This window comes from Blennius ocellaris (assembly GCF_963422515.1).
Source record: "Blennius ocellaris genome assembly, chromosome: 21".
Lineage (NCBI taxonomy): Eukaryota > Metazoa > Chordata > Actinopteri > Blenniiformes > Blenniidae > Blennius > Blennius ocellaris.
The window spans coordinates 3,627,719-3,639,974 of record NC_137670.1 but is presented as its reverse complement, the minus strand read 5'-3'; the positions used below and the strand labels follow the sequence as shown (position 1 = coordinate 3,639,974).

At 44.7% G+C, this 12,256-nt stretch overlaps 1 protein-coding gene across 1 annotated transcript; it reads left to right on the top strand.

Annotated features, from left to right (window-relative positions):
* Positions 1 to 2,432: 2,432 nt before the first annotated feature.
* Positions 2,433 to 11,524, top strand: dusp3a (dual specificity phosphatase 3a; the record flags this gene model as incomplete). Its single annotated transcript, XM_080517666.1, has 3 exons — positions 2,433 to 2,650; positions 6,815 to 7,047; positions 11,295 to 11,524. 3 exons carry the CDS (start codon positions 2,433 to 2,435, stop codon positions 11,522 to 11,524), a joined length of 681 nt encoding a protein of 226 aa, XP_080373792.1.
* Between the last annotated feature and the right edge of the window lie 732 nt (positions 11,525 to 12,256).

Genomic DNA, 12,256 nt, shown 5'->3' with positions numbered 1-12,256 from the left:
GTGGCCCACTCCACGGGAAATTGTGCTGAATGTGGCCCCTGAATTAAAATGTTTCTCTGCTCTTTATTTGTATGTAGATCACTAATGACTATGAGGTAGAGTTTTGAGTTTACACGCAACATACTGACAGATGTGAATAAAAAGGATCAGTCCTCCAGAAAACTACAGGTTTGCATATTTTTTAATTCATGGCTTTGGAAGAACAGTGGCGCCACCTGGTGGTGATTTGCCTTACAAAAGTGCAGAAACTCATCACAGATGCATGTTTTTCCTTTATTATTACAACTTTTAGAAATGACGTGCATACCCAGCTTGATAAATCCCCCCCCCCCCCCCCACCCCCCCCCAAAAAAAAAAAATGCAGGTTTGGAGTTCAGACATGGGAAAAAATCTCACCCTCTCACTTCAGTTTAACCCCTGCAGGCAGAATCAGGGTGGATGAGTGTGTGTGCTGACATCGATAGGTCAGCCAAAATGTGTGAAATGCAACAGGAAGGCTGGATTCATTTAAGAAAAAAAGACAGTTGCAGACACGTTTGTCATTTTTCGCGCGATCATTGTGGCGGCTGAAGTGTTGCTGTTATTTCACACCTCTGCGTGCAAGAGCTTCACACCTCGTCTCTGTACACACAATACGTGTTTTATTTCCGTCAGCATATCATCCTCTCTCATTCCCTTTTTTTTGTTTAAATTCCACCTGTTTTCCTCTTTAAATCAGGTGTTATTCAATACACATGGGATGTAAAAATCACTTCTTTTTCACTTTATTAAAAACTTTTAATTGGTGTAGGCCAGCGGTGTCAAACATATGGCCCGTGGAACAAAACTGAGCCACAAGATGCTCCAACTTTTTACAACCAAAAAAATTTCAGGTTTCATTCAAACTGGTTTTATGTTGCGATTGCACGCAGTTTCTGCAGTAGTTGTTTGGTTTTGTACAAATCTAGACATTTTCATCACAGATACTCTCTAAAAACTTTATTTAAAATGTAAAAGTTATTATTGGTCTTTTATTTTTTTACTGCTCCGTCTCAGTCAGGATGAATCTGGATTGTATGTGACACCTGAACTAAAATGTGTTTAACAGTTGTGGCAGTGTAGACTTTTCATTAGGTCTTCAGATTCAAGTCAAATACTTGCAAGATAATATGGAGAGAAATTACTTGTGAGTCTTTTATCTGATAAAGTGGAAGGGTGAGAGGTTGTTATTGTTTTTGTTTCGTTTTTTTACGAGCAGCACCTGAAGGCAGCACGCAGTTTGAGGGGTCTGAGACCTCCTCTGTCTGCCACTTTGTCCATCCTCTCCTCCATCCTCCTCCTCCAGTCCAGCAGATGTGTCTCCGGAGCGTCTGTACGCCGGAGGGGTGTGTCTGCTGGGGAGAGTGGAGGAGAGAGGGCGCTGGTCAAGAGAGCCTCGGACAAGCAGCATAGAGCAGGAAACTGAGCCTCAGTCCTGGAAATAAAACACCATCCTCCAAATTCAACACTTATAGCCTCCTGGATCATTTTTAAACATTTGGCCAAACATATTCTTTTTTTAATTAGCAGAAATTCTTCTTTTTAAAAATACATAAATAAATAAATAAATAAAATTCTGTCTTTCACTCATGTGTTATTTATATTTATTTGTATAATCTTTTTGGCCAAAAATGTACACGTAGGGGGAACAAAAAGAACTGCTTTTCATTTATACAACATGTATTCCAAAAACAAATATAATATTTTCCATAAAATAAACAGGATTATTGGGCTTTGATTTAGTATATATGGTAAGTATTAGGTTCCTTCTGTTAATCTAAAGAACCTTTTAACTTTTACACACTTTACAATCACTTTTTGATTAATGCGCCGCTCACCCACCCCCATGATTCTTACATCTTCTAGCATCTGTTTAATGCAATTCAAATAAAGAAAAAATATTCCATAAGCACAAGGAAAGGTATTTGTAGTATTTGTACATGAAGCAGAGCATATTATTTAAGGATGCATTTACACTTTACTGCTATACATTTTAAAGCTCGTTTTCAAACCATTGTTGTGTAAATGCGAAACCTTTCTCAAACGAGATTGTCAAAACAAAAGCACAAAACGCGTTAAAACTTTGTCGTGTCAACGGAGCCTTAAAAAGAACATCGCCTCCTCAGCGGGTCCTGCTTTATGTTGAAAGGCTTAAACGGAAGTGCTGCTGTGAGCTACGTCCATTGACAGCGATGCTTAAAGACCTGGAGCTCGCTCGCGCCTCTTCAGACACCTTGTGGACTCGGAGGCGGCGCGCGCGCACGACGCACGTGCGGAGGTAAAAAAAAAAAAAAAAATTAATTATAAAATAAATAATTAAAAAAAAAAAAGAAAAGAAAAATGATGAGGCTCACGAGCCTGTCGCTTCCTGCCATGTAACGTCCCTCCAGGAGGGAGACGGAGACAGAAGAGCCATGAAGAAGCACCTGAGCCCCTCGAAGCACCCTCCCGCTGCCCCCCCGCAGAAGCAGCAGCAGCAGCAGCAGCCGCCGCCCCCGGCGGGAGACGCGGCTGCGGGCGGCGAGGTGACCGTCCAGCACCTCAACGAGCTGCTGTCCAACGGCAGCGGCTTCTACAGCCTGCCCACCCAGCACTTCAACGAGGTCTTCCCCAGGATATACATCGGGAACGCGTGAGTCCCTCCTCCTCCTCCTCCTCCTCCTCCTGTTCCTCTTCCTCCCCGCATCATTTACCTCACGTATTTAATTTATGGGCTTTATTTCTAACAGACGCTCCCTCGCAAGCGCGCGCACCTAGACGCGCCAATGGCAACAGTGTCGCATGTCGCGCCGCGCGCGCGTTATTCCGGCGTGATCGTGGACGAGGCGACCGCCTGTTGTTGTCAACAAATGTCCCCGACGCGCGGCAGCCTGTAGCACGGCGACACACAGACATCAGACATGTTTAGGTTGAAGGGCAACACCAAAGACCTTTCCTCCACCTCCTCCTCCTTCCTCTCCTCCATCCACCCATCATTTTCTCCCTCCACCCAGCCGCTCCCCTCCTCCTCCACCTCCTCCTCCTCCTCCATCCAGCCGGGGACCCGTCACCCACAAATCCAAGGGATTTGTCATCTCTCATTCATAAAAATGCACCAGCGGGAGGCCAGCGGGGGGTCTTCATGCGGAACAAAGGAGAGCAGACTGTTGATCCACTGCTCACTTCTTCAGATGCTGCACCTTTATGACCTACATACCAGCAACAAAATAACACCACCCTCTCTTGCATTAACCTGTTGTGCCGCAGAGGACATTCACCGCCCCCCCCCCCCCCCCCCCCTCCTCGCAAATGGCCCAGAAATGCTAATTGTCCTCTCTGTTCATGGAAGGTTTGATCAATAACCTGATCGGGAGAGAATTTGCTGCACAGAAATGTGATGTGACTTGTGTCTGATGTCGACTTCCGCCTCGTGCGGGATTTGTACTATTGACAAAATTTGCTCCAAGAAAGAGAAAAAAAAAAAAAGAAAATTCACATTCAAGCAGAAACAACAAAGAGGTCGTTTTCTGACACGACGGGGAAGAGGGAAAGTGTAAATTAGGGGCAAGAGAAAGAGCACTGTTATTTGAAAGAACAGATTTCAAAGCAAAAGGACATTTTATACTTGTGAGTTTATTGTAAATATTAATGCAAGAACCAACTGCATGGATGGATAAATAAATGATAGATAGAACTGTGTGGATAAAAAGCCAAAAAAGTAGTAAAACTGCAAAATAAGTAATTTTTTTTTAAAGCCCATTTTAGGCAGCATTCTGTCCACGAAACAAAGATTAGTTTACATGCAGTGTGTGAACATTTAATTATATATTTATTATGTAAAAAATATCATAGGTCAGCCAATCTTTCACAATTCATCCTGTTAATAAAGAGTCAACAAGATGCAAACTTTGTCATTTTCACTTCGCTCTCTTCTTGAATCAATCAGGAACTAAATGATATTTTTTTAAAATATAAAATGAAACCCTCAAAATGTATTTTTAAACGTTCGCTGTGATGCTGGCGAGATTCTTTCGGGTTGGTTTGAACACTGTTGTTTGTTGTTCCTGTAAAACCGGTTCTTCCTGGACCGACGTGTTTGGCTTCGATCACGGAAGCGTTTCATGAATGATAGGGGAAAAAAAAGAAAAAAGACAAAACAAAATGGTAGAAATTGTTTTTTTTTTTTTTTAAATCAAGAGATCAAAAATAATTGAATTCATGGGGAAATTATTTATTACACGAGATAAAATGGATTCAAACGACAAATACAACATATTGACAAAGCCTCTCCATTGATTCCCTGTTAAATAATTTAGAACTGACTAATGGCTGCAGGTCTAATATTGAGTCTGAGTCAGGAAGTAGTTATATATATATATATATATACCCCAGAGAACTGAGCTGCTCTCTGCTCCGTCCGTCACGTCGCTCCGCTCGGTGTCGACGTTTCGACAGGATACAAGCTCGTTACCGTCGCTCTGAGCGACAACAGAATCAATCTGAACCTGCGACCGCGGAGCCGGACTGTCTGAGTTCACGGCCGTCGCCGGCTAATTAGCCGCCGATTCTGCCCCGAACGGGGTTGGGGGGGGGGGGGGGGGGGGGGAGGCGGCGTGTTCCGCAAAGTGATCCGCCGTGGAACGGGAGAGGCCGTATCGATCGCCGACTAAAAGCCTGCGCCTCGTCGCTCGCTGACGGAATCCCGTTGGTTGGAGTTCTGTTGCGAGTCAGATTGTGTGGCGGCATGTGTACGCGTCACCGCGGCAGATCCGCGATTCGCCCGGCGTCCGGGAGGAATTCAGGCTGCGATGAGCTCATTTACTGACGATCTGTTAAATAGTCATGTGACAAAATGTCGATGTATCCATCCATCTTCACGAGGCCAACCTTCCCCCTCCCCAGCAGTGAGCCACAAACGTAAAGGTCCCTCGGTACACACCTTGCGGTACTCCACAGTCCCAAACAGATGTTCAGAGTCACTGGAAACGCAACGGCTCCTTTTTTTTTTTTGAAAAATGCTCTTGACTTGTTGTGTAAACGGTGAAAAACGCATCTTTCTGAACATGCTCAGACTCTGTCGCCGTGGAAACGCCAATGCGCTTCTGCGGTAGAAACAATCCGAGTTTGTCGTCCGTCCGTACAGATGTCTTGTCCTCGGCTGTACGTGTGTGGCTTCATTACAAAACAAAAACAAACAACAGCTCCTCCTGGTGGCCAGACATGAAAACGACATTCTGCTGTTCCCGTGGAAACCGCCATCGTTTTCAAAACGTCGTCGTGTCAACGAGGCATTCCGAATTTTTTGATTTTTTTTGAGCCAATGTTTTGCCTGATTTGTTGTTGTTTTTTTTCTGAGAAGAAATCATAATGGAACAGAATAAACAGCAGTTATTTGACTAGAAATCACATGTATGTAATGCAGGTTTGCTATATGCAGGCAAGACGTGCCGGTGAACTCCCGGGACCCGTCGTTCCTTAATGTGGATCTTCTCCTCACGTACATTTGTCGCCGCAAGCGTAGCCGGCGACGTCGTCGCCGATCATAAGTGGGTTCGGAGTGTACTTTTAATATTTCCCCGAGCGGTTGCAGTCAGCACTTTGGGCCCGAAGGTGTGCCTGTTTGCCGTGGCTCTTTGTTGGAGCCGCTCTTTAATAATGGATGTGTTGGGACTGCAGATCCCCGGGTGAGGAGGCCCGGAAACCGGCGGCTGTGAACCCGGCTGAACTCGCTGCTCCTCTGCATTGTGTCAGTGGGAACAATGCCGGGGCACAGTCTTTCTACTACTGCGCTTTACACACACACAGGGTTTTTTTTTTTTTTTAAATCCTCCTCAGTTGCATTTAGGTGCTCGTACTGTACGCGTAGGCATCGGATGAATTATGCATGAACGTGGCCTCAGTCTGAGTGGAGATATTTGTGAATGGACTCGGGGAATATTTGTTGTTCAGTCTCAGCTTTTTTAACGGACGGGAGGCGTCAGACCTCGTGTGGGTTTTTTTTTCGCCGCTCGTTTTATATGCAGCACTTTATAAATAAACTTTACTTACTGCTCAGCGTAAATGGATTTCACTTGTATGGCACTTTTCCGCCACTTGAGCTTCACATTGTTAATCACACTCACGCGCCAGTAGAGGCGGCCGCTCAGTCCACCCATTGGGACCCGTGTCAAGGATGCGGACAGAAAGGGAATTGAACTAGCAACCCCTCTGATTGACGGGACGACCCGCTTTACCAACCCGAGCCGCAGCCACAGTTTTGTTCTGACAGCAACATTTGGAAAACAATGCCCCATTTCCATGAAAGCGTCGAAAACGTCGAAAATGATGCAGTTAGCGCGTTGGACCACTAGTTGGTGCTGCTGTTTGTTTTTATAATGAAACCACACACACACACACATCTTGTGTCAACAATTAAACTATTAAAGTTCCAGGAGGATATGGATTGGAAGTTGAAGTGTTTTCAAAAAAAGCTGCATTTTCAGTGATTCCGAGTACCGTTGTCATACAGACGCATTCAAAAGTTTTGTGTTTTCACTTGAAAACATGTAAACGGGGCCTGACTTTACATTTTATTCCATGTTTTTGAGCTCAAAATGATATGCCTGATATTTCGGAGTACAAGAAAAGCAAAATTATTGTAAAGTAATTAAAAACAGAAAAATAAACTTTATTTTATATTAGAAAAAAATCCTCCATACTGACATAAAATATGAGGTTAAAGAGGCACGAAGTGTCTTTAGTTCAACTTCACTTCAACCTCGATTTAACCAGATAAAGGCGTCGACGTGGTTGGAACCCGATTCGTTTGTCTTTTCAGATTCGTGGCCCAGAATGCAATGCGGCTGCAGAAGCTGGGAGTGACGCACGTGCTCAACGTGGCGGAGGGCACGTCCTTCATGCACGTCAACACCAGCGTGGATTTCTACACCGGCACGGGCATCACGTACCACGGCATCCAGGCCAACGACACCGAACAGTTCAACCTCAGTGCCTTCTTCGAGGAGGGGGCGGAGTTTATCGACAAGGCCCTCGCACACAACAACGGCAAAGGTGAGCGTGTCAAAACCCCCATTTTTTAGTTCTGGGGCCACAAACGACTCAACTTCATCTTGTGGTGAAATAGTGCCATCATAACCTTTAAATGTAAACTTTCTATATGTCGGCGGCGCAGCGGCATGAGGGAATTGCCAATATTTTCACAAAACCAAACAATTACTGTCGAAAATGACCCCCCCCTCCATGAATATGGTCTGTGGTCTGATGATGCTTAAACTGCAAAAAGTGTTAATTAATAACAAGCAAAAACAAAACAAATACAATAAATAGATAATTGATGTATTTTAAGCAAAAATAAATAAATAAATAATAAATAAATTATTATAATAATAATAAATTAGGCTAAATGACCTTGTCTTATTAATATTGTCAATGTGAGCACAATTTATTATTATTTTTTATTATTATTATTATTGTTAATTGTTTGCTTTTTCTGTGCTATTTTTTTTTTTTATAAATTTTTATTTTATTTTATTGTGTTGGTGTTGCTGTTTTGTTATTTCTTTGTGTTTACTGTCAAGAAGAAAAACGGAAAAATGAAAATAAAGAGTTTAAAAAAAAAAAAGGGAAAAAATATGAAATAGTCAACATTACAAGTCAAAAACATCTTTTTTTTTCATATAATTCAATGTAAAGCAAAGCTACAGAGTTTAATCATAGACATTTTTAGCTCTTTAGTCTTTTACATAAATAAACAGAATTCAGGATTCTCGTGATTCTGGATCCGCCCTGTAGAAATCAATCCCATGTCAGACGAGTACAGAGCTCCTCGTGTCGCAGGAATCGAGTCGCTCGTCTCGGTTTGTCATTGAACAAAGATTTAAGACGTCTTCTAACGGTTCAATCTGGATCGGCGTCGACGCAGACGGGAGATAATCACGAGCTAAATCCGACACACTCCCGGGTCCTGCTCCATATTTCCTGATGGGATCTGGTCCCCGGACGTGCCTCCGATTCACCTGTAGCCATCGGGGGTGTCAACATGTGGAAAAAAAAAAAAAAAGTTGCAGGACGCCGCTCTCGCCCGGCTGATCGGCTGATACTGGGTCAGGTGCGTTATTTTCTACCGCTTTCTCCTCCCTTCCAGCGCCGAAGCTAAATTTAGCGACGTGAGGGATGTTTTTAATCAGCGGGCTGTGTTTTATGGGACGGATTTACGGTCGGCTTTGACACGGAAAAGCCTCTAAATTCCCAGGTTGTTTGAGGGAGCTATAAATCTGAATCTCGCGCAGAGGAGGACAGGGTGAGTTTAATTCCACTACTTTCACCATTAACGCGCTGATAAACGTTTACCGTGTTGAAATTAGCAGTGGTTACGTGTCCTGCTGGTTCTCTTGAGCTTTTGTTTCCTACCGTTGAAAAATGCACCCGTCTCTTGTCTCCATGGAAACGGAGTTAAAACGTCACCTTTCTGAAACGATCCAACGTGCACATGCTCAGTGGTTGAGCAATCAGAACAAAGTTTGTTTCATTGCGTAAACAAACAACAGCACCCGCTAGTGGCCTGGCATGACAACTACATCGTTTTCAAAACGTGACATTTTTCTGAAAATGCAAAAGTGATGTGTTTTCACTTTAAACGTTGTGTAAACGAGGCCTCAGTCAAGCCTACTTTGTTGATGTTACTATTTCACTAACCTATCGTTTTACAACTCACAACTTCATTGCTAATCTTCACCACATTACTGGTTGTTTTATAGATTAACTGAAGTTTACCAATAATGGAAATTTTGCCATTTAGTTAATACAGATCAGCCCATATAACTGATAATATCTCGGCTCACATTTTTTCTAATCAGTCCAATCAAATCGTCTCCCGTTCAGGAAAAAAGGAAAGGAAGTTCAAGTGAGAGTGCTGAAGATTTGCACGTTTCCTTGTTGCAGGTGTCGACGTGACTCAGCCTTCAGGGTTTATCTGCATCCGCAACACAAATAAATTGCAGCGCGATCTGCAGAAGCCAAGAGTGAGGAGCGGCGGGATGTAGAAACGTGTGCGAGTTGAGGAAAGGAGTGGTGATCCAGAGAGGATACAGTGGAATTCGGCATTGATCTGCGGCGGGGCCGCGGCCGTGGCGCTCCGGGGAGGTCACGTCATTGATAGAGGACTGTTCTCGGGCCGGAATAGAGAGGCGGAGGAAAGCAGGGGGAGAGGGATGCTGGGAATATTACTACACGGAGAGGTGTCGGCTTTCAAACAAAGTGCAGAGTCGGCAGATTTCGACCGGCACACCGGCTGCTCGGGTACGGGGGGTGGGGGGGGTTACCGACGCGAATCCCCAACGGGGTTTCGTCCAGTCTGTAATGAAGGTGTAGGTTAGACAGAGACACGTCCTTAAAGGGACACAAACACGGTGAAAACAAAAACACGGGAGCGGGTGGGCGGGTCTCCTCCGCCGCAGACGTTTGCAGGACGTTTAGCATGCAGCGCAGCGGCGACTCCCGGCAGAGGTCAGGTCAGATATTTGCATCTTCCTGGCGGATAAGCTGCTTCGCTCGGCATCTGCGGTCGCAGCACATGTTCCCCCGACTTCTTATCCCGGCTTTTGTTTTCTACTTTCTCTTGATTCGTCTCAAGATTAAAAAAAACCAAAAAAAAACCCTCCCATAAATAGAATCTCAGCATGTTTCCAACTTTTTCATGTGAAAATGGAAAATCCGAGCATTTTTTGAAAATGCTCGGATTCCGTTGCCGTGGAAACAAGAGAAAACGTTACTCTCCATGGAAACGGAGTGAAAATGCAATTTCCATCTCCAACCACCAACATCACCCATTTGTGGCCCAACATGCTAACGACATCGGTTTTTTTTTTTGCCTCGCTGTCGTTTTCGTGGAAACGGACATCGTTTTCAAAACGCTGCCGTGTAGACTCGAAACTTTTCTGAAACAAAAGTGCAAAAAATGACACGTTTTCACTTGTGACGACGTGAAAACGGGGCTTCGGTTTAAATGAAACGTGTCGACCGGTGCTGAACTGAGGGTGGAACCAACACCAATACATCCACTAAACCAGGGGCGCCCACACTTTTTCAGCCTGCGCGCTACTTATAAAAACGACCAAGTCAAAGTAATCTACCCACTACAAAAATGCAAAACATATATTTATTTTCAAATATATTGAGGATTCTTTATACGTACAATGTATAATGATGTACCTTGCAAAACCGTATGAGCCAATATTGTGCAACACAACATAATTAACTATGAACATTTTTTGTAATTACTTGGCTTTACTCTGACGACCCTTCTTTGGTATTGCGACGGTCGACTGGCAGACGAGACAAACGCACTTCGAAAATGACATCGTGAAAAAAAAGTCCACGTCCCATTCCTCATGAAAGTGGCACGTTTTCGTCTTCTCACTTGGTCCGGCTCCCCCCCCACTCATTTTTGGGGGGCTTCAAATTTGCGGTAACTCGCTGACTAGCTTGTTAGCTTTGCCACACTTAGCATCGTTGATTGCGCATGTGCGGTGACCTATAGGTCAGAAAAATTCAGCCGTCATCTGATGCTGCGTTCGATTGTACTCGGAATTCGGAAAGGTAAATTATTATTGTTATTATTATTTTTTTTTATTGTTTTAACTTTTTATGTTTTGTTTATTGTTTTACCATCTGATTGTTTTTATTGTTTTAATGTTTTTATGTTGCCTCTTATATTTTTATTACAATGTACAGCACTTTGTCTCAGCTACGGCTGCTTAAAGCGCTTTATAAATAAAGTTCAGTTGAGTGGAGAGTTGAGTTTCATTACACCAGCGTCTATTTTTTTTTCTAATGTCATGCGATCTACTATTCCTACCTTTGCGATCGACTGGTAGATCGCGATCGACGTATTGAGCACCCCTGCACTAGATAAATTAAACTCACCGGTGATTTACTGTTCTTGACTCGTTCACGTGTTAATGTGAAGAAGCTGTGGAGAATATGGACGTCTACTGTGCTGTACCGGATTCGGCAGCAGCCGACAGTTTGTGCGGGTTGTTGTTGATCGTAGCAGCAGATCGTCTTTGACGTCAGCCGCCCTTGAACCTCGCTCCCGTGAAGACTTCAAGGCCACGACATAAAATATCCTCATGCCTGCTCATCTTTCATCCGTGTTTACCCGCCTTGAGGCCAGATGGATGGATGGATGGATGGATGGATGGATGGATGGATGGATGGATGGATGACCCACTGTATGAAGACTGGTCTCATCAGCCTCCTGTGTGTGTGTGTGTGTGTTTGTGTGTGTGTCCCTCCAGGGAAGGTGTACGTGCACTGCAGAGAAGGCTACAGCCGCTCCCCGACCATGGTGGTGGCTTACCTCATGCTGCGCCACAGGATGGACGCCCGGCTGGCGGTGGCCACGGTGAGGCACAAGCGAGAGATCGGCCCCAACGACGGCTTCCTGCGCCAGCTGTGCCAGCTCAACGAGAACCTGGCCAGGGAGGGCAAGCTGAACGGGGAGGTGGGCAAACTAAAGACCAAATGAAAGCAAGGGGGGAGGGGAGGGGGGAGGGTGGGGGGGTAGGGGTGGAGTCCTGAGACCGCCCTCGATGCCTTTGGCGGGCGTCAGCTGCTCCGAGACTGACCAAACCAGCACCCATCACAACACAACAGGGGTATTCTGTGTAGATAAGTCTTTCTCATGCACACAAACACTCACACCGGCTGTTTTCTGTTCCATTCCCTCCCTCGCATCCCACTGCTGATCTACCTAGAGTGTGATCTCCAGTCCAAACGCCCCCCTCCCCCCCTTTTTTTAATAACTCGTAGCTAAAAGCTCCTGTCAGAGCCGAGCTACCCGAAGCATTCCTCCATTTCCCAGTAGAGTTAAGGAGCTGGAAACTTTGCCCCGATGTTTTTAAATTACAAAATTTCTAGAAGATAACGGTACAATCATTCCAAAGTTTTCCACTGCCGGGAATGTCGCTGACGTCTCCGCCAGCAGGAGTACGCTTTTAAATTCCAAGTCAACTATCAAACATTCAAAGTCCAAGGCCAGAAAACGATGCAAAAAAACAAAAAACAAAAAAAGAAGAAGCGACGCGAGTCGGATCGAGTTGCCAGTGAGCCGGTTCACGAAAATGCCAAAAAAACATTCCATGTAAACTGGAAGAACAGATTCCCAGACTCATTCTGAGCCTCTCGATGCTTCGTCGGGACAGACATCGAACGCACAAAAAAACAAACGACTCACACACTGTCGCTTTCACACCGACAC